The 22,993-nt window shown below is 33.5% G+C and overlaps 3 protein-coding genes across 3 annotated transcripts; 1 reads left to right on the top strand and 2 right to left on the bottom strand.

Moving 5' to 3' along the window:
- Positions 1-1,171: 1,171 nt before the first annotated feature.
- On the bottom strand, positions 1,172-4,580 carry LOC127264925 (uncharacterized). Its single transcript, XM_051294523.1, has 2 exons — positions 3,866-4,580; positions 1,172-1,956 (listed from the first exon to the last, which is right to left on the bottom strand). Exons 1-2 carry the CDS (start codon positions 4,450-4,452, stop codon positions 1,308-1,310), a joined length of 1,236 nt encoding a protein of 411 aa, XP_051150480.1. The 5' UTR covers positions 4,453-4,580; the 3' UTR covers positions 1,172-1,307.
- Positions 4,581-10,319: 5,739 nt separating this feature from the next.
- On the top strand, positions 10,320-15,366 carry LOC127264872 (uncharacterized). Its single transcript, XM_051294433.1, has 4 exons — positions 10,320-10,534; positions 10,694-10,961; positions 11,197-11,249; positions 14,957-15,366. The coding sequence occupies exons 1-4, from the start codon at positions 10,495-10,497 to the stop codon at positions 15,169-15,171; spliced, it is 576 nt and encodes a 191-aa protein (XP_051150390.1). The 5' UTR covers positions 10,320-10,494; the 3' UTR covers positions 15,172-15,366.
- Positions 15,367-15,428: 62 nt separating this feature from the next.
- Positions 15,429-20,139, bottom strand: LOC127264871 (proteinaceous RNase P 1, chloroplastic/mitochondrial-like). The gene is made up of 7 exons (XM_051294431.1): positions 18,390-20,139; positions 18,222-18,311; positions 17,677-17,858; positions 17,466-17,586; positions 17,114-17,182; positions 16,531-16,660; positions 15,429-15,946 (listed from the first exon to the last, which is right to left on the bottom strand). Exons 1-7 carry the CDS (start codon positions 20,070-20,072, stop codon positions 15,750-15,752), a joined length of 2,472 nt encoding a protein of 823 aa, XP_051150388.1. The 5' UTR covers positions 20,073-20,139; the 3' UTR covers positions 15,429-15,749.
- Between the last annotated feature and the right edge of the window lie 2,854 nt (positions 20,140-22,993).

Raw genomic sequence — 22,993 nt, 5'->3', positions numbered from 1 at the left:
ATGAAGAAGAAAAAAATGAACGGAAACAATATTTACGATAAAAATATTTTATTTTTTATATAATACATTTATAAATTAAAATATTATATATTATTATAAATTAAAATAATAACAATACAGAGGTTTATGTAGAATATTAATCCCAAATTGGGGGGAGTAAATTTGATTACTAAATAAAAAATTAGAAAAAATTATACTTAAAAAAAAAAAAAAAAACCCAATGTAGATTCGTCACTGACTATAGTTGATATTATTTTTTAAAGTTAATAGATGACGACTACAATATGAGATGTATCAAATATTTACGATTGATTCCTCAACAAGACATACAATAGTTTAAATATCAACACAATTGCAATTACTATTCTCATCGATCTCACTATAGGTACAATCAAGTGAGCATATTGGATATTTTTTATATCCAAATGGTTATGAATCAACATGGCTTTGAAATAATAGAAAGAATAGCTCGTTTTTAACTAAGATGTTTGCTGGATTTGAGATAAAAAATTTCAAATATATTTAAACTAAATACATGGATAAATTTTCAATAACCGAAAATTTTCATCACCATCTATTGATTATAACAACTTAATGTTCATCCTAGATTCTTGACCCTATTATTATGAACATCTCTCTAATACTTCATATAGTTCACTACAAGACATAGAAAAGAGATAAAAAAAAAAAAATTCACTATTTGTTATTAAAAAAATAATAATAAAATACCAATATTGTTCGAACTCGTAATCATGTAATAAGTCATGAAAAATATAATGTCGATTTCGTAAACCATTGAATGAATTATATACAACTTTGCCTACTACTATTACTACTAATAATAATAATAATAGCGGCGGCGGGTTCCCACGTCATAAAAAAAATAAAAAATAGTAGTAGTATGGCCTGGTGGTATGGGAGTTAGACAGGTTCAAGCCCCCTGACGCTTCAGGTCACCTGCCACACATGATTGCCTAGTGTAATTTACCTGTCGAATCTAATTTACAAGATATTAGGTTCGGTCGGAAGCATAATAATAATAATAATAATAATAATAATAGTAGTAGTATTAGTACAAGTCATTTCAAGAAATGAAAATTGTATTAAATTCAATAAACATATCAAAACAATACATAATCAAAGAATCATATAATTCCGAAATGTCCAACCCCACCAAAAAAGAATAAAGAATACTCCCAATTTTCAAATCCACGTCGAAACAATTTTCATCTAACTCAAAAAAATTTCAATTACCAACTTCAAAAAAAAAAAAAAAAAACAAAAAAAAAAGAAATCATCATAAGTTCCTAAACAAACATCAACTCACTCCCCTCACCCATCACCAGCTCCTTCCTCAGCCGCTGCGAAAACAGCCGGCACGCGTCCATACTCAGGTCCACCGCGGCCGCCACCGCGACGAACAGCGCCGCGTCGCCCATGCAAGTCACGTGCTGCACACCCACCTCCACACTCGGCTTGCTCGCCCTCCCTTCTCCTTCAACGCTCGACTCCATCACAAATCCATGCAGGTTCGACCCAGAAATCCGGAACTTTCCGCCCTTACTCACACTCAAATTCCCTTCCGCAATTGGAATCCCACGATTTATTCCGTCCCCCATCACGAGCTCGAATTTGTACCCGAGCCCGTCGAGCGGGCCCCTCTCCCTCCACGCCTCGAGCCGGCCCCACGGCTTCCAGCTGGCGGCGGGCGCGGGCCCGCTCGGGCGAAGGATGAGCCACGCCCCGGGGTTTGACCGTGACACGCGGTCAGAGCCCGGGGATGACGGCACGAAAGGTGTCGTCATTGAGGCTGCCGCCACGGCCGAGCCCGATAAGTCATAGACTACTACCATCCACCCTTTTCGCTCCCTCCCGATGCGGTCTTTGTCGCCGGAAAATGTCCTCAGCCATCGGCGGCCGCCGCCGCCTTTGTTGTTGAAGTCACATGGGAGTGATCTGATCATTTATTTGGGAATAATAAGACAAGACATATGGAAATCAATGAGGAACATTATTTGTCGTGACATAGACATGAAGATTAAGTTTTAACCACCAAATCTTCTTTCCCACATGGAAAGGGAATCAGATAGTTTTTTTTTTTTTTTTTTTGAATTAATTAATTTCTTGATTAAGAGGTAGGCATATTCTTTTTATTTTTTTAAGATGCGGTAGTTTGAGGGATCATGATAAAAATCCACTGTTCATACAAAAATTTTCCTTCAAAAATATCAAATTAAATATTTATTTTTTATTCTTTTATATTATTCTAAAAATCAATTTTACATTTAAAACATCACTTCAACACTTATTTATATCACATGATGTAACTATTATAATTTAAAATTTTTATTATTCTAAATCCCAATTCAAAATCCAAACCTCCAAACACACTTATTTTATTTTTTGACCGGAGCATCGGATTCTTTTGACATTTTATTAGAAAAGTCACCTAATTAATGCAAATTTCTGATTTTTTGTTTTTTTTATACCGTGGAAATCCGCAAAATTTCATAATCTTTTAATAATATAATGTATGGTCACTCACTTCACCTGACAACATTCGTGATGGCAGCGGTTCCATGGCATCAAAAAATAAAATAAAATAAAAATAAAAATAAAATACTATTTAAAAAATGAAGGATTAACTAATAAAATAAGTATTTTTGTTGTTTCTATATACAACTTTACTAAATAATTTAGTGTGGGTACTGTAATAACGACAAAATAGTATGCACATCAAGAGCACATCCATTGGATGTACTAAAGAAAATGAAAGAATCTACAACAAAATAAATAAATGAACCTCTAATTCGACAGCCATTAATTGCCTTAATTTAATGAACTAAATTATCATTTCTAAATATAAATATATATATATATATATATACAGTCAGTGGCTCATTGTATTATTTTATTATTTATTTCACAACTAGATGACTGTATTTCATTTCTATTAATGCATCAGCATCAGCAATATGGAAACAAAGAAGTCAAACGTCATTATCGATAAAAGCATACTTAAAAATCATTAATTAATTGGATTAAATATTGCCATTTTTTTTTTGGTAATAATAATAACAATAATAATAATAATAATAATATAGAAATATTGATATTCAGACAAGTAAAGAATGGTGGGTCCCAAAGTCCAACTGTACAAGAAAAACTCCAAGAAATCCACCCTCACCATAACGGCGTACGATAGCGAACAATAAAACGGTTCGCTAAACTACGTAGGTCGGGTGCGTGAGTATTATTATGTTAATATATATTATTTGCTAAATTGGACATCATCTTATTTTTATGAAATTGAGTCAAATTTTATATATTTTAAAAAATGCATCAATTTATTTTGTAGTTTTTTAAACATTGCGTCAAATTTTGTATATTTTTAAAAATGCATCAAATTTTTTTGTGATTTTTTAAATTTTATTTTAACTTTTTCGATAATTCTTATTTAATGGTACTTGACATAAATGTGGACAAATTGTGAATAAATTTTAAAATCTTAATTTCTAAATCTTTAAAATTACAAATATATTTATTTTTTTTTAGGTTTTAAAAATTTATTCTTACTGTTTTTTTAAGTTAAATACAAGAAAAATAAATATATTTGTAATATTAACTGTTTAAAAATTGTGATTCTAAAATTGATTTGAAATTTAGGCGCATTTACGTCAAATACCGTTAAATTAGTACGCAGTTTTAAAAAAATAGATATATTTTTAGGATATTTGATATTTGACATTTGACTCAGTCTTAGAAGTCTAAAAATTTGATCCAATTTTGTAAAATTACATGTAAATTTTGTACAATTTAACATATAGTATATATATATATATGAATGATGAAGACGAGGACTTACCGTGATCGATTATTCCGATCGGCGCTGAACTTGCAGCTGAAAACCGGCTGCCGGAGATTCCCCTGGATCTGAAACACCACCGGGCTACACTCCGGTTCGCCGCCGAACTGGAAGACGAATCTCGGATCCGGTTCAGACCGGACCGTCAAATGCAAGCTAGCCGCTGCGTTCCCTCCGGTTCGACCGAGCTTTGTCCAGCCGGTCTGATGCAAGCAGGCTTTGGTCTGAGCATCGCCGAGATCGATGCACACGTGTACAAAGCCCAGCAGCCTCCGACCCTTGATCCCGCACGTGTGGCCTCCCATACGGCCAGAGAAGACTGAGATTTTGAGATTGAGCCGCGAGAGTCCCCGGAGGGCGTCGGGGCGGAGGTGGAAGGTTGCGGCGGCGGAGGTGGAGGATTCCGGCGCGGTGGCGGTGGAGACGGGAAGGAGGGCAGTTTGTGGAGGGAAGTTTTGAAGGTTGAGATTAGCGTAGCATGGAGTGGTTGAAGGGTGGACTCCTGAACCGGCCGGTCTGGTTCGGGAGGCCGGCAGTTGAATGGCCATGGATTCTACGGTCAGCCGGACAAAAGGGCAAGGATCCATGGCTAGAGAGAGAGGGAAAGCAGGGTTTGATGAGTGAGAGTGACTGTAAGGATGGAATATATGTATAGAGGTTTGATTGTATGAGCTGTGTCTGTCTGTTAGGACCGATTGAATGATTTCCTATTGAGTACACTAAGGCTGTGTTTGTTTTGGAGTACTCTATGGACTTCCGTTGAGATTTAAATAATAAAAAATTTGAATTAAAATAATAATATGATGTGATATAAATAAATATTTATGTGATGTTTTAAATGTATAATTTAAGAAATAAAAAAAAAGTATTTAATTTAATATTTTTAGAAAAAAAAAATTGTACAAATAGTGTAAATCTTTGCAAATTCTTCGAACAAAAATACCGTAACATTTGTTAGAAAAAGACAAGAATATATATGTAAATGGTGTGTTTGTAGCTGTATTCTTTTTATTTGATTTTTGTAGATTAAAATATTTAATTCTAAATTATAAAATATAAATATCATTGGAAAATATAGACAAGCATACTGATATGTTCTTGCTTGATTATGAAATGAATATGAGTGCATTCTTTTTCAAGTTTGATTTTGAATAGTGTAGTATTTTTTTCAAGAAAATTTTATATCTTTACAAAGAATAGTAGGGTTTGAACGGTGTCATAATTTTTCATAAATTTTATAAAAAAATACTATATATATTAACACAATTTATATAATAGAGATAATATTCTATTGATCTACAAAAGATCAACAATTTAATACAAAATATTAATTTTAATATTATCGACACGACTCGTCACTTACATTCATCCAAAAATATAAAATGACCAGCCTATAAATGTCTAATAGAAAATGGAGTTACGTAAAGGATGATGGGGTGGTGTGGAAGTGGACCGTGAAAGAAATAAGGGTTTTGACTATATAATAATAAAAAAAAAAATGTTAATTAAACTTCAAGAATGAGAGAGGCTAGTTTTGAAATGAATTATCAATTGGAATATAATTTTTTTATTTTATCATAAACAATCTAATTTTAATTGATTTGACTTAATGAATAAATTGTTTATAATTAATAAATATATATATGACTATTAGTTACTTTTCGAATTGAATAGAAATTCTATATACAACAGTAAATTGCGAATTCTAAAGTGTTTCATAAGAAATTGGGTATAGTTGCTTGTGCAAACAAAATGACACTTATTAAGAATAAGTATATCAATTAATATTAAATTAAAATTAAAATAAATTAAAAAGAATTCATAACATAAGTATAAAGAAGATAATTTTTTTTCAACCTTTTTTTTTCTTATCTTTATTGTAATTTGAAATTTGTCTCAGGTATGTATATATATGTGTGAATGTTGTGTTCTCTTTATATTTTTATTTGTAATTTCTTTTTTTGGTCCTAATTAATAAGTTTTCAATAATTGTTTGGAGGTTCAATCTCTAAATATGTTTTTAAAAGAATGAAATATATTATGAGGTACGTTTAAATCTGATTGACTGTATAGAATTATATGTTTTCAAAAGAATAAAATATATTATGTTTAAATTTGATTGACTGTATAGAACTATGTGTAATTAATTTTTTTATTGGAGGAAGTAAATTTTTGTGGATATAGATACACGACTATTCATGTGCAAGTGCAGTAAGTGAGTTGAGTGTTTGGAGAGTTCTTCTCACCTTCATCCCGAATAGAAAATTCAAAAATCTTATAGTATAATAGTTTGAATGTTACTTTCTTATTGAAAGAGAGAGCCTATTCATTTACTTTAAGGGATTTGTAGAGAGATTTGCTCATATATTGATAGACGAAAATTTTATTAGATTTCGTGTACATTCTTGGGTAGAAAATTTGCTCGAAGCTGCTAGATTCACAGGGCCAAAGACGATATCTTGAAGAGGTTTCCAACATCTATTGTGGCATCGAATGCCAGTGTGACGGCGGATCGCCTGCAATAATATCCCTATTCAGAGCACAACCACTAAAGGCCAATGTCTTGCATGTTTCCTTTACAGATGAGGTGCATATGCATATGCATGTGGTAGAAAAATTAATGCAATTAAGTTTGTGTTAAGATTTATCGTACCATGCTCCTGCCAAATACACAGTGGAATATGTTGATACCCGAGACGTAGGCCTGTTGAAACCCATTACTAGTTTGTTATTTGCTCTTTTTTTTTTTTCCCTCAAATAACAAATAGACTACGCTATTTGAGCACAAGAAACTTATACTCCCTCCGTCCGATAATTAGATATCCATTTGCTTTTTGCACGTAGTTTTAGAAATATTAGTATTATATTGAGATGTAGTAGGAATTAAGTAGAAATGACTAAAATAACCTTATTAGTATGTGTGATATAAATGTAATGATATTTGTGTAATATATTGTAAGTTGTAAGGGTATTTGTAAGGTTAGGTAGATAGTACAATTACTAAAAAAAATAAAATGGATACTTTGTTATGAGACGGACTAAAATGGGAAAATAGGTACTTTGTTATGAGACGGAGGGAGTAATAGTTTGCATTTTATTCGGTTATACATATTATTACCATTCGGAATTGGATTTTGAACTGTGGAAAGAGATAACTATGGGATCGTTAAATCCAATCTACATGTAATTGTAAAAAAAAAAAAAAAAAAAAAAAAAATCTGTTGAATTATATTTTAGATTTGCAACACCTGAAACCAAACCAATCCAAAGAAACATGTTTCGATGGCATTATATTATTATATTATAATCCATTAATTAATTACCATTGAACTTATGAATGTTTTGCTTTGCTGGTTCTCAACAGATACAGATGATTCTATGTATAAACCCTTGTAATACATACGAAAAAGAAACATGTTCAATGTATAAATAAATACGTAGGTAGGTAGGTAGAATACATAATATATATATATATATATATACACACTGTGGTTGTGGGTCTATTAATTGTGAATGTTTTGTTGTACTGATCATTGCATGCAATTCCGACACAAGATATATGAAAATCTGATGTTGTTGGATCAGAAGATGATATGTAATGTTTTGAAATGTAATGGGTGATTGATTATGTATGTTCCATTGGGACAGCTAGCTCAATGATTTTATATATATATCATGTATATTGGCTCGTTCTTACTCCAAATACCATCATTATTCATCCTCCACTTGTATATACTATTCTTTTTAATAATTATATACTGCACTTTTATTATTATTATTATTATTAATGTGCTTTGATGATATATATATATATATTTTACGTGGAAATCCGTAGTCCCTATTCGTCGGGGTTTGAACCCAATGATCTCACGATCATAAGTTCAATCCCTACACTATGAGAGTATCCCTTACGAGACATGTGCTTTGATAATTCTCTTTTTTTTGAATAACGTGAAAATCCGCAAGGCCTAATAAGCTCTCACTAATCAAATAGCATAACCAATACACATAAACACATGGAACGAACCTTAATCAAATAGCATAACCAATGCACATAAACACATCGAATGAACATAAAATGCAATGCATGCCATGAATGCACCCAAACCCGACTAAGCCCATGATCTAATTGCTTTTAGAAATTTTGAAATCTTCAAGTTTTATTAACCAAGAATCATGAGCCTTTAACTTGGCTCTGATACCATCTGTAACACCCCGATCAGCTCAAACCAGAGCGTCACCGCCGCCGCTATCTGTACTTTGATAATTCTTGATACCGCTAGAAGTTGATCGTCTCCAAACTATGAAAACACATTGAAAGGACATTTGAGATTTGCATGAACACAATTTTTTCAAAATATTATCATCTCTTACAATGTATATCGGGTTTGAACATTGACTAGAATTTATTTTTCAAAGTACAACGAATTTCAAAGAAGTTTACAAAAAGAGGTTTGAAATTTTAACTTTTTTAAGATAAAATTAAATATTTAATGTGATATTATATATATATAAGTATTTAGTGTGATATTTTTTTTAAAAAGAAAACTTCAACTAATGTTCAAAAGTATTTATATAGACAGAAGAAATTTGTAAAAATAAATAAATTAAAAAGAAAAAGTTAAAGCAAAATATAATATTTGGAGTGTGAGGTGTGTTCGCTTAGTTTTTTTGGGTAGACATATTATCGATGTTATCGGCAGATCCATCGAGGTGAAGTTTCGCATAAATTAAGTCATCAAATATCCTAATTAACGAACATAAATTAAGTCAAATACAATATCCGTAATTGTATTTGCATTTGAATAGTTGACAACCAGGTTGAATAGTTCATTTTTAGGATTAGAAAATCAAATCCAATTACTCTTTTTATGCATGATTGTTTTGAATTGAGTTTTTCTAAATTAGAATACCATCATACAATATTTTCTACAAGCGTACCTAAGTTTATCAATTTAATTAGGGGTAAAAAAAAAAAAACTGATTGTTAGAGCTTGTTCTTCGATTGAGCCAGACACTTCCATTGCTTGACAATCCTCTGTCAAATTGTTTTGTTATTTTATCTTCATTAGATAATAATAAAAAAAATCTCTTTTAATTTATTATATTATAATATAAAAGAGTGAATCACACCTGTGGAGACTATCTCTTCCTGTATTACATTAATTTATGATAACAAAATAGGTGAATTTATTAGATTGACCGTAAGACGGTCATCCTAGCAGACCCAAATGGACTAATTTTCTCATATGAAATACTCCCTCCGTCCCAAACGAAGCGTCTTGTTGGGAGTTGACAAAGTATGAATAATTGTGTTATAAAGTGGGACCACGATTACTAAATAAGGAAACATGACAATTGTTTTGGGACAAATGGAAATTGAAAAACAAGGCAACTCTTTTGGGACGGAGGGGTATTTCTTAATCTATTTGGAATGGGACATAAAGGTTATTAATCTGAATAATTCAATTACGATAAACAAATATTTTTATTCATAATTAAGAATACAAATATTAAATTTATAATTAATTTTAAATTTTATTATATATTTAAAAAATATTTAAATATATTCATTTATTTATTTTTATAATTCGATTTGGGGTAGATATGACCTAATTTGCACATTTCATATAGTTTGATTTTTCAACTTTGTTGACGTGACAGTTACGAATTAATTTGGCAGTTGAGTCGAGTTGAATACGGCCGTATTGCGTAGAACACGGTCTTGTTCGAACATACAGCTCAGCCACCGTCTTAACTAATTTAAACACGGTCGTGTTGTAACTAACTATGCTCGTATTTATTCTCAAAACACACCCTCTAATATGTCTAAATGGACGTGTTTAGTAAAAAAAGAAAGAGCTCTAAGTCAATTTTCTTGGTAGATTAATGGCTTTTTCCTTTGTTTCGATGCGCTGTGGCCTGTTGTCTGCAGAAAGTTAGGGCTTAAGTTCGTAGGCTACCTCGTTCCTTCTCCGACCAACTTCTTGCCAACTTCTGGGCTTTTCCGGTTCCCTTCCACCCCAAGTTCATCCCATGCAATTTTGTCTCTCCTCCGGCCATCGACAGTGCCCAACGTGTGAAGCTTTGTCCCCGGCTTTCTAACATGGGTGTATTTGTATAAACACGGCCGTGTTTAATTATGCCAATTGAAACAGGTGTTATGTCCATTGAAACAGGTGTGTTTAAATTGAATATGACCGTGTTTATATCAGTTAAGACGGCAGTGGTTGTATTATCTGTGTGTTCGAACAAGACCGTACTTGACGTGTGATACAATGATATTCGATCCGACTCAACTATCAAATCAACTATGTTATCATAATTCGTTAAAATTTGAATAGAAGAATAAATTTTGTTTGGTATGAAATTAGTTCTGATAAATATCTTTTAGTAGGACTAAAAATAAAAAAATTGGGTAATGGAACTAGAAATGATTTTTTGCTAAAATTAACATACGACTTTACAAATCAGCCGAGGCGGCTGTTGAGGCGACGCTTGTTGGTTCAAAACGAATCATTCTTAATTTTGCCTTTTCCGACTTGACGCCGCGCAGATTTTGCAAGAGAATTTCAACTCCATACAGCGATCCTCAACAATTTGAGATCGTAGATTATCAAAAACCTTTGATGGCTGAGAAACCGGACCCTTCGTCAAGGTCATTGTCAGGTATGATACGATTCTCCATTTCTTTCCATTTGATTGCAAATCATACATTTTCCGAAGAAATTAAAGAACGTCACTCCAACAATTTATTTGTTTTAGCCCCTCTGGATTTTTTACTATCTGTTGGGTTGGTGTTATTTCGATTTTTAAAATGTTGGGCAGGAGTCGATGATGTGAAGGCCCCCAATGTTTTCGAGAGAGCAAAGGAGGAGATTGAGGCAATTTTTCATCACGAGAAAAACAAGCACCATCATCACAAGGAGACACATGGATTGCGTGATGATTTAGATAACAACACTCCAATGAGTGATGTGAAGGCTCCAAATGTAGTTCAGAGGGCCAAGGAGGAAATGGAAGCCATTATGGAGGCAATTCATCATCCCAGGAAGGAATCCAAATCTTCTAATTCATCGTCAGATGGTGAAACAAGGTATCCAAATTCTTAAATTCAAGTATTCTATGTGAAACTGCTGAGGAGATATTTTTGTTATATGATATTGTGCATTATTAGTCCTTTTCTCTACAGTTTATGTACAAGTTATGATAAATTTAGTACATGATTCTAATAGGGTCCTTTTATCAGTTTCAATGGAAAATACAGTGCTCTAACAGAGATACTGGGAATATTAAGTATGTTATCTGTTAACAAACCAGATTATATGCAGGAATGGTGCCACTAAGGATTGTTCAAAGTCTGAGAAGTCCGAGGGGCATTCAGGTTTGAATTTCTTTGTGGTACATTTTAAATTGGAGACTGTTTATAATGTTCTAGATGCTGATGTTATGCCTAAGTTTAGTTTGGTTACATCGGATAACCAACAATCTATTATTTTTTAGTACCCTTTATTTACATTTTCTGTTTCATCTATGACACATGCTCCTCGGAAGGGAATAGATGATATTATAGCTTCTGAGATGGTTAGACTATAAGTAGAAAATGTGAGAAAAGATTTCTATATAAGTAAATCATAATGATAAACCTTCACTTTTAAGTTTCATACTGAATTAGTTAGAGCAGAGGGGTGCTTTGTCCTATATCAGCCAATAAACTTTTAATATCAACTTGAAATGTATGATGTGGAGTAGCATTGGTTTTATAAGTGTGACTACTTGATGCTTGAGTTCAAACATAATGCAAAGCTTAAGCTGCATGAGAGTGGTAATCTGAATGGAGGAGTGTGTTAGCAGAGAAATAAAAGAGACGAACACTCACAAGGTGAATACTAATAGTTGGTAGGCTATTTTAGCACACCTGCCTACTACATCTTGGGAGTTGAAATAACCGTGTTACCGCTTAAGCAATGTGAACTTGGTACAATCCTCGTGATTTACCAATTCAGTCAACCAAACACCTAAACAAGGAAGCTTACTCTTCACCCTTTCTTAGAATTTGTTTCATACAAGTTGATCTTGTATGCATGCAGGAATAGGAAACCAGCAAAGGGCTAAAACAAACAAGATATATGCATGGTTGTTTTATGGTTGCAACTACCATGTGTATTTAAGTGTAAAATAGAGTAAACAACAAAATTTTTTACCCAGTTTGATTGTAAAACCTATATCTGGGGGATTCCATTTCAAGACTATCAACTAATGAAGCATAAAATAGGTCATTTATGAGCTGAACAACATAAAAAAATAAGCATTACCTTACATGCCTAACAATCCTTGCAAAATTAATGTTCAAGGTAATTGATTGTTCTATTTCAGTAATAACGCCAACAAGACACACCATCGAATTAAGAGTAAGCGGTCTTACTTGTCAATGCATAGCAACAGTTGGAAATCCTTCTCCATTTTGGTATGAGTTTTATGAACTCTTCAGAAACTTAGCAAGGTGACTCCATGAGAGAACATAAAAGAATACAACTCCTCTTAAAAGTCCTCTCTCTACAATTTTAGCCGAGTGGTTGTGTTGCTTGGTTTCAAGACTACTTTTCCACAATAATTGTACTCCAGTCCACTAAAGTAATTTGTAGCCAAATCCTCATTTGTCAATCCACAAAGATAATCTGGAATTTTTTATCTCAATAATTCAGTTGCTATTGTTTAATCCTAGCAACAGGTGAGACACTGGGAATTTGTGGGGTTTCCTAGTTGTCCACACATCAAACGTTATTCCACCGAAGAAACCGTATCATGGGATTTATTGTGGGCAGAAAGAAGATCAAGGGAAGTGTGGCGCTGGTAAAAAACTTGAAATAGCAAGAAAAATAATGCTTGGAAATTTTCTCTAGAGGATAAGTAACATATGCATCATATATAGTACTATCTCCGTCTCCTTCCATTTGCTTGTTTTGCTTTTGGCATGTTATTTTAAAAATAAAAAATAAAATTATTGGTATGGTTTTAGTTTTTTAACATTTTTGCCCTATGTTTGGGTATATTTTTATAAATCATTTTTAGAAGGATAAAAGAGGTAAGACCATGTGTAAATAAAGAAAAATTGCAAAAAACATCCCAAATTAGAAATAATAGTAAAAGATTGGGAACAAATGGAGTATAATTTAAATGAATATATTTTGTGTAAATTTTGTTCCAAATTCATCTTTATATTAGTCAAAATTTTGCATGAAATATCTATATTTGCGCACAAAATCCTAAATAAATATATATATTTTGCATTTGATATCACGAAGGTGAGCTATGTAATGAAATTTACACAGGTTATTTTATATGTTTGTGTAAAATTCTTGTACTTATATATGTAATTTACCATTTCCCTTTTACTTTCCAATTTCTGCATGTTCTGATTTAATGCAGATATTTATTTCCTTAGCATTGTAGTTCTAATTTCTTTTCAATTGTAGCCATACTTTAAAGCTATGTTAATGTTTGTGAAGCTAGAAGTTATTATTTCCAAGTTTTTTTAGTTTGCATATATGGTTTATATCATTGTAACATATGATTAATGTTGTGATATATTTAGATAGATGTTTTGGTTAATATTGTTTAGAATTATTGGCTATCATTTCTGTTAGGTTGCTGATTGGTTCTAATCAGCATGCGAAAATATAATAAACAACATATGAAAATGAACAAACAATGCATATTGTATAGAGTGTTAGCATATGCCATGTTGTAGACTTTGTGTGCTGAGATCAATTATAATGTATTATATGGACTATTGTCATGTATTGTATTTGTATTATATAAATATGTAACTTGTTCTGTTGATTTATACATAATATGTTAGCAGTATGTATTATTTGTGCTGTTAGCACTGTGCTAACGACATCCTATCGTGAATATCTGCTATATTAGGTGGTTATTATTTGAATTTATTCTTTTTGTTATTCCATAATTTTATTAGTGATGAATAACTCAAAATTTTCTCCAAAATGTAACAATTAACAACTATGTCTTCTTGTAAATTTTATTGTGATTAAATGAAGAGGATACCGAGCATATTTCTGTGTTCTTTCTCAATTTACCAAATATTGATAAACCTTTCTTGTGTAAATTCAATAGCTAAGCTCAATCTTAAAGTGTCAGGTTGTCCTGTGTCCCAACATCCCAACAAAAGATGAGAGTTTATGTTTGGATTTGTATCTTGTGTATTTTAGATTTGCTGGGTCTGATCCATATACATTTGGTTTTAAAAGTTACTATAAAACATGTAAAACTTGTCCCATGTCTTATCCTCTGCAACGGATTACAAAATACCTTTGTCCCAGTGAGAAAGCTAATAATACCCCATCGCACATGAAAAGGTAGGGAAGAGTTTGAACTGAGTTTCAAAATAAGTGTCTAGTTTAGTGATCATATTTTAGGCATGAAAATGGACATGTTATAATATCATTCATGTAGCTGCAGACCGTTAGACTTCTGCAGATAGCATTTATACATGTAATTGAATGGCAAACACTAATGTATGTAGGCAAGTTTTGGGATCAGTTTATATGGCCGGATAGTTAAAGGGACTGAGCAGAATATGAATGCTAACTAAAATGGTGGCGAAATTAGAATGAATAGTTTATGCACTCGAGCATTCCATGCTATTTCTGTGGGGTTTATCAGTCTTAGAGAGCAGAGACTTAAATCTGGGGAATAAAATGTTATGAAGAGTTGCCTTATGAACTACAGCCATAGTGAGAGATGCCATGGGATGGGTAGGACAATCCCAACCTGATCCACTGCGGATTGATGTAAGAACATAAAAAATCGATGAGGTATCAAAATAGTGGATAGATGGCATAACCCAGACCCATCCCAGACACGCAGAAATGACAATGTTTGGGTAAGATATCTGTTGCTTAGGCTCTGTTAAACTGGCAATGCTGTGTAAAATTATGTTCAGTAGCCACCAAGCATCTATTATGTATTGTTCACTGTGTTTACATTTTTTATATGAATGTCAATCACTTAATCTATCCATGCTTGAATGAATTATTTCGTTGAACTTTGCTCGCTCGACATTGTTAGGGAAGAGTTCGGTGAATAACAATGAGATAAAATCAGTCAAACAAAAGCCACATGACGATCATCACCTTCATCATCACAAAGAAACTCATGGAAGGAGAGAAGACATTGATGAGAATACGCCAATCGGTGAAATCAAAGGCCCCAGTGTTTTCGAGAGGGCTAAGGAAGAGATTGAAGCTCTAATAGAGACAGTCCATCGCCGTGGCAAGGATTGACAAAGAGATAGTATTCATTTTTCTGAGATCATTCCTTAAATATTTTTTCTCACATCATTTATTCACATATAACTTCTAACTGTAAGAATACCATGTACTATGTTTCCCTAACCATGGTGTCCCTAGAACCTCACATTTGGTAATGCACTACTCTTTACTGGAGCTATTACATCTAATCTATTCAGTTTTCTCTCATTGCCTATTCGTCGACAAAACTGCTGATATCTACTGAAATGGCCTCTGTTTTACAGCACATCTATACCAAAATCACCTATTCATAATATTTAATTTTGGCAATACTACAATACACTTATCCTCTTCTCATAAGTGGTAGCTTAACAAAATGAAGCTACACAAAAATGTTCGGGAGATACTGCCGCTTAATTGGCTGACAGTCCAAGAAAAAACCTTGGCCGTTGCCAACTCTTCCTAAGGGAGGTGATACAAAACCTCAAAGAAAAAGCTAGCTAAAAACTGGGATTGTCGAAGCTCTATCTAGATGTCATTACTGTATCACGTGCTGTCAAATGGCCTGCTAAACTGCGAATCTGTCTGAACCGCAAAAACTCATCCCATTGTCAAATCTGGAAATCAATCACACATCCTCCAAGTGCCTCTGCAGATTCCAGTTCTTGGATGATTGAAACAGAGTTTGAATTTAATCTTAATCCTTTGATTTCACGTTCACCGGGAACCTGTTTGTGCTGTCTAGTAACTTTAGGTTCGCCCCGAGATTGGGTCAGACTTTCGCTCTTCTGGGGAGGAAGGTGCAATTCTGTGGAGATAGTCATATTAAATTCACTTTGGTCTATTAGAGCAGTGAAAAAAGTGCAAATACGGCTCACATATTCTCGAAAGTTTTCTATAGTTTAGCATGGAGTAATGTTCGTGTACTTGTATAAATATATCTGGAAAATGAGACCTACCAATTAAAGATGAATAGCAGTATGAAATACCGAACATGATAAGTTCTATCTCTACACATTTTGAACCATTTCTGAAGTGTATTCCAGTTGTGTATCCGACCTATTTGCTATTTGCAGATGGATATAAGGAGACTAAGTTCAAAGGTTGTTTGGGTTTCAATTTGCTTAAATAAATTATACTCCCTTTGTCACCTAAGTTTGTGCTAACTTTGCTTTTTTGCCGGTCACCTAAAAATGTTTCCATTTCTTTATTTAGTCAAAGTTATATTACTTTTTTGTACTAGAAAAGGTAAAAAGTACACACCATATTAAGACTCGTGTTAAAAAATTTGAGCACATTTTTTGTGAAGGAGGGAGTATAATGAAGACAAGAATGTTCCTAAATGCATCTTAAAAATGATAGTGACTTATTTTGCTGTACTGTGAAAATCACCTCTTTGTGCATCTGAAGAATCTTCCCCTTGTAAGCCCGAATTTTCTCGAGTACAGCATAACCACATTCTATCATGCTCAGTTTCAAGATCGGACATTATGGGGATATGCCAGTGGCCTTTCTCCGATTCCTACAAAATAGCAAGTGTTTAGGGAAAATATCACATTTTCGAAGGCTATAGTTAACAGAAATTATGAGTGATTTGAATTTAAAAAAGGGCCAGATCCCGAGCAAAGGCATATATGATGCAAATATTTAGTAATTTTGTTTTCTATACTTTTGAAGTAAAAATAGTTAGTTGGATATAATGCTTTTTGAACGGAAAATGAGTATTGGCTATGATGCTTTTGGGGGGAAGATGTTAGATTAAGCTGCGTGAAGAAAGATACACAAACCCAATTTATTCAAATATTTCTTAACCAAGGTAAAAGATATCCCCATCCCTAGTTATCTCTCAATCACTTTTTCAAGTAAACCTCTAAGTTCATTTATTCGACTATTTTTCACACATTCCATGCAAGATTTACTTTGCTAACTCATAGGCCACAGTGTTAAAGCTAGCTGAGCATTAAGGAACACTAACCTGTATAACAATCGAACATGGCGGTGGCATATGGAAAACTGGACCAGTTTCAGTGAAGGTAAAATGAACCTTGCAATGAAAATAAAGAACAATTAAGATATGAAGAAATTATTGTGAGAATCATTGTATAGATTCACAAAGGAAGCTAATTAATCTAGTTTCACATTTAAATCTTCGTTAAAATGGAGGACACTAAATTGAAGTACAGTTATATCATCCAAGTAGAATGATGCAGTGTGCTACCAAACATTCATCACATCATCCTCATTCCTCCAAATTCGTACGCTAATTATCTAAAATGTTAGCAATGATGGAAAACAAATTGCTCGATCAATCATGTGTTGAAGTTCACCTGATGCCTTTCTTTCCACTTGGGGAAAAAATCATTGCCCAAGAGTTGAAATAGATGATCCCTCATTTCGTCGTTGGTTACAATTAAGCATCTAAACTTTATAGCTGCATATAACCAATACCTGAAAGATATATTATTATTTCCTGTGGAAATTCAAGATCAACTTAGCCGGGAAATCCAAATAAATGCTAAGTTACAGCAATAGCCTCACCAATCATCGTTTGATCCAGTAGGTGTTGCATAGAGAGCATCAGCATTTCTCCACTTTTCAATCAAAGACCTATTGAAAGGCTCGTCCATTTTCTCTCCAGTAATGCGCCGGTTATGTAAAACAACAAGCGGCCATTTTCTTGATGGAAGCATTTGGCGAATTCCATTCACAACGGCATTAACCTGGCAATGGCATAACCAACTATAAGGATTTATTAGAAATCAGAAAGTTCCGAGCTACACAACACTTGTTGGGAAATTTCAGTTCTAACAAAGAAGCCCACAAAAAAAGCAACCAAAATAGTTTAGTACTCGTGCTGTTTGATTTTATTTAGCTGAAAATTGTGTCTATTTACACACTTACAATCAATTATTTAAAGAGGGAAGGGCTCTTAAAAAACCACTTAGTAATATCACTAAATCTAGAATTATATTCGAAGTACATAAAGCTAAGCTCTTGCTTGTAAAATCTACCCTGTCTTGCAACTTGTAAATCATTATCGACTGGTTGAGCAATCCATAGATGTATTAAATAAAAATACTTGCCTTAGATGGTTTAAATTTTCTTTGGCTATAAAGGCCAATATTTGCTGCATCCACTACTGCTTCAAACGGTCCATAATAATCGAGCCACTTCTGCAATAAAAAACAAGCTATTCCATATCATTATACTTGCATACGACTCTAACCAGACAAGACTAAAATGTTCCATACTTGGAATTTTTGAAAGTTCGAATTTTTCTCCCTCCTTGAAGCTAAAGCTGCCACTGATTCAGCAAAGTTTTCTGTTTCCACTGGATCAAGGTCAATCGTAGCCAATCTTTCTCCACAACTTTTGCAAGAACCATCAGATCCAACAGGTGAACGGCAGACAGTCCATTTTCCTTGGCCCAACCAACCCTTTCCATGCCAACCACCTCCCCCATTTTCCATTGCTTGCATTATCACCTGCTTATTCCATCTTCTTTTACCCACTCTTGAAGCAATTTTGCTCTTAAACCATCTCTCGATCAAATCTGCTGTTTGCTCTGAGACCTGTCTCACATTCGTCCTAAGTTTGTGCAATATGTAATAGACCTTGTCACTCTTCCCGACTTCTATGCTTACTCTCAAAAGGGCCTCCAGCTCAGGCTCCTCTGGATCGACACCATTCTCCAACATGTGCTTTTCAACCATAAACGCATTATCAACATCGCCATTGTTGCAGAAAATTGCAAGAGCAGGACCATAGGATCTCAACCTAGGATTTATGCCGTATTCTTTCATTTTCTTCACGGCATCAAATGCCATCTCACCATTGCTGAAAGCCATAGCCATTCTGGCAACAGATGTCAATATTGCTTCATTTACCGGAACTTTTTCTCTACACATCTCATTGTACATTTCAAATCCACTCTGAAGCGCAAACCTCTTTACATCATTACTAATTTGAATCCCATCATGCTTACTACCTGAAAAATCGGCATCCTTCATTTCCCGAACCAAACCTTCCAAAGTTTGAGAGCCACTTCCCATCGAAACATCGAAGAACTTTCTCAATCCCTCTTGTCTACAACTTAAACCATTCCCAACCACATCGAACTCAGCCCTCTTCAGGTGTTCAATTGCCGGAGCCTCTTCCGAATTTTGACTTCCACCACAAAACAATTTTGCCATTTCACCAAATCTCTCCATTGATTCAGTTCCAACAGACGAATCCCCGTCGACAGGATCACCTGAGCTCAAGCTCCGGCTGCCACTCCCACTTTTTGCTGGCTGAACCATACCAGTAGCTGCAGATGAACATAGATATAAAAGAACAGCATAGTGATACTGCCCCAACTGGACGCCTTCCATTTTTGCCAAAGCATAGAGCTTAAGTGCACCCACCACATCGCCCCTTTTTGAGCACGAATCCAACCCAATCCTCAGAATAGTTTCAGGAGGATCAATTTTAGGTTTCTTGGTCTTTTTCTCCCTCACCACCACATTTACCCCATTGGTTTCACCTTCAATCCTTATCTTATTCTCATCGACACTTTCTACTAAATTTTCACCTTTGAGCCTCGAAGAAGAATCTACTGAACCCACCGCATTTCTTCTTCTAGAATTATGTCCCATCTTCTCATTTATATACTTCCGTGCATCCCTTCTCTCAATAGCTTCCCCGGCACCGGCGCGATTTCTTTCGGGGGCTCTTGTGACATCCCCTCTGCTTAGATGAAAGAAAAAAGGACACCGTGAAAGAAAATTGGCATTGGGAACAGTACGGAAGTCGGTTCTTGAGAGACACAGAGAAGGAATTGAAGAGCGGAAGTGGAAGGTTTCGAGAGGAGAAGGGCATTTACAGTGAGACGATGAGGAGAAGTGGAGTTGAAAGGGCGAGGGCGACGCCATATATGGCCCCTGCGAGAGCATTCCGATGACCAACCGAGCTCTGCGTTAAGACATCATTCACCGTTATCACATTGGAGGCTGAAGGTACTGTTTGATATCTATTTTTAAGGAGGGACTAATTTTTATCCATCTTTTAAATACAATAATAATAATAATAACAATAAAAACATTTTAAAATAATATTTAAAATTCAAATAAATAAATAAATATGTAAAAGTAAAACTTTTATTACTCTATGATGATAATTTTAATAAACTTAAAAGGGTATTTTGAAAAATAGAAAAATAATACTTTGAAATGAGACAAACGAAAATAGTAAAAATGATATTTTGAATTGAGACGAGAAAAATATTAATTAATAATATATACTCTTTCCATCGAGACTAATGATGCGATTTTACTTATATTTTAATATAAAATTATGATAAATAAAAAATTAATAAAAAAATATTATGATAACCCCTGTGGTTTTTCGAATTCTCTGAAATCCCTTCGTAGTTTTCCGAATTCTTTAAAAATTCACTTCTAGTTTTAAAATTTCATATTATCTACTTGTGAAATGTTGCAAAAAATACCCCCACCGTTAATATTTAACGGCAATTGTACTGCACATGCCATTAATGCGTGTATTCTTAAAATTCACTTAATATAAGAAAGAAAATTACAAAATTACCCTCCATTATCTCCTTCATCTTCCCCAACGTTGCTGTCATGGTTGTTTTTTTCCTGCTCTCAATCGCTTCTTTTTCTTCGGAGTGAGGCGCACCTGTGCAATAATGGGAGTCGACAATTCCTAAATGGATTGGGGTGAGCTCGAACGGGGAAAAATAGTAAGAAAATCAATCTAAAATGTAAGCCTCAAATTGAAATTTTCATTTGAGAAAAGTAACGAAAGGAAAGGAAAATGTCTGAAATATTAAGAAATGTAGTATTGATAACGGCTGATGGATAAGAACGGTGGAGCATATATGAATTTTTTTTCTTTTTTTTCCTTGTACAATAAATATATTTTTTTGTGTGTAGAGTCACTTATTTATGTATGAATCAAATATATTTTTTTCAAGATCGCTAAATTAGGCATTTTTTTTAAAACTTGGATTAACACTTTAAAATTCTCAAATTTAAATTGGCAAAGGTTTTAATCGATCAATCTAACAAATATAATCAATCATTAATCGTCTAAAGTAAAATGAATCTTCTAGAAACAGGATTGGAAAAAAAATGGAAAAAAAAAAAGAAAAAAAAGGAAGAACGGCTAGGCGGGCAGGGAGTAAAATGAATCTTCTAGAAACAGGATTGGAAAAAAAATGGAAAAAAAAAAAAGAAAAAAAAGGAAGAACGGCTAGGCGGGCAGGGAAGAAGAAATAAGGAGAAGGGAGAAGAATATGTATGTATGTGTGTATATTTATGTGTGAAAATGGGAAGAAACATAAATAGAAAAAAAATGGAGAAATAAAAAAGAAAGAAGAAGAAAGAGGAAGAAGCAATAGAAAAAAAATGGAGAAAAAAAAAAAAAGAAGAAGAAAGAGGAAGAAGCAGGTGGGAGTGACGTATGCATGTATGTGTGTATCTATATATGTATAGCGAGAAAAATAATGGTTAAAGATAGAATAAGTGGTCAAAAGTAATAATATAGAAGTATAACGGTCCAAAAAAGTAAAAAGTTAACACTATTTAGTCCAATTTTGAAGGAAGGGGCGAATGTGCAATATTTTGGAAACACGAGTAAGTTTTATGCAATTTTAAAATCAGATGCGGTTTTTAGTGAATTAAAAAAACCACATGAGGATTTTTTGCTATTTTGGGGAGGGGGGAGAAAACAAAGAAAAGAAAAATGAACCACATTGCTAGAGGGTGCTGCTGCAATTAAACCTAAGCAAGCCTGCATAACATCTATTTGGTTCCATTTCCGGCGGATATGGCGAAGCCAAAACATTCGGTACCGTCTTAATAATTGCTTAGTCAAGTGAAGAATAAAAACAAATAGATGTGTACCTGTTGAGTTTCAATAATTTGACAATAAACTCTTGTCAAATTTTAAGGTATTTCGATTTCATAAAATTGCGTCAAATTTTTTGGTTTCATAAACTCTATGTCTGATCTTCTTTAAGCATATTCCACCTTCACGCGCTTAAACTGCAAATAAGTAATAATTATATTAATTAAAAATTATATGATGGTTCCATAATTTTAGCCAAATCCCCGTGAATCTACTAATGAAGAGCATACTTCAAGAATTGACTTTTATATGAAGTAATTAGCATTATATATAGGTTAACAAGCCAAATTTAAGTTTTCATAGCCCGAATACCTAGACATTCTTTGATTATCACACTAACTAAAAGGAGAAAATAAATTTGCTCAACTAAATAAAATAAAATAAAATGTAAGGCGGATTACCAAAGATGATTAAACTATAGCATAGATATGAATTTTTTGTTCGAGATATAAATTTTGTTCATCTACTAAAAATCAAGTTCATTGATTAGTTTGATAAATTGGTTATACTTGATCTATACGCATTCACAACCAACCTTTCATAACTTTGTCGATAGTTAAGGTACGACCGTTAGCTATTTTTCTAATCGAGTGAGAATCCTAAGTACGGCCATAGTTTTATTGACTCGACAGCTTTAAGTAGTAGAAAGACTCAATTCAATTTAACAAAATTCCTACGCGGATTTGTTCAAAATTGATTATAATTCTTCCCTAGAGTATTCCTCTAAGTTGCTACACAAATTGGAAAATTACACAATTACGGGTGTCAATCTCCAATTTAGCTACGAAATCTCAAATCAATACGTGCGCAATAATCAATTTAAGATTTCTAAACTTATGAATTAGAAGAATTAGAAATACCCAATATCGATGAACACCAAATTAAACAAAACCAAGTCTCACAAATTCAATCTCAAACATCAATTCACACCTACGCTAGAAAT

This window comes from Andrographis paniculata, unplaced genomic scaffold (assembly GCF_009805555.1).
Source record: "Andrographis paniculata isolate CXL003 unplaced genomic scaffold, ASM980555v1 Contig71END, whole genome shotgun sequence".
Classification (NCBI taxonomy): Eukaryota; Viridiplantae; Streptophyta; class Magnoliopsida; order Lamiales; family Acanthaceae; genus Andrographis; species Andrographis paniculata.
This window is presented reverse-complemented; position numbering and strand designations above follow the sequence as displayed.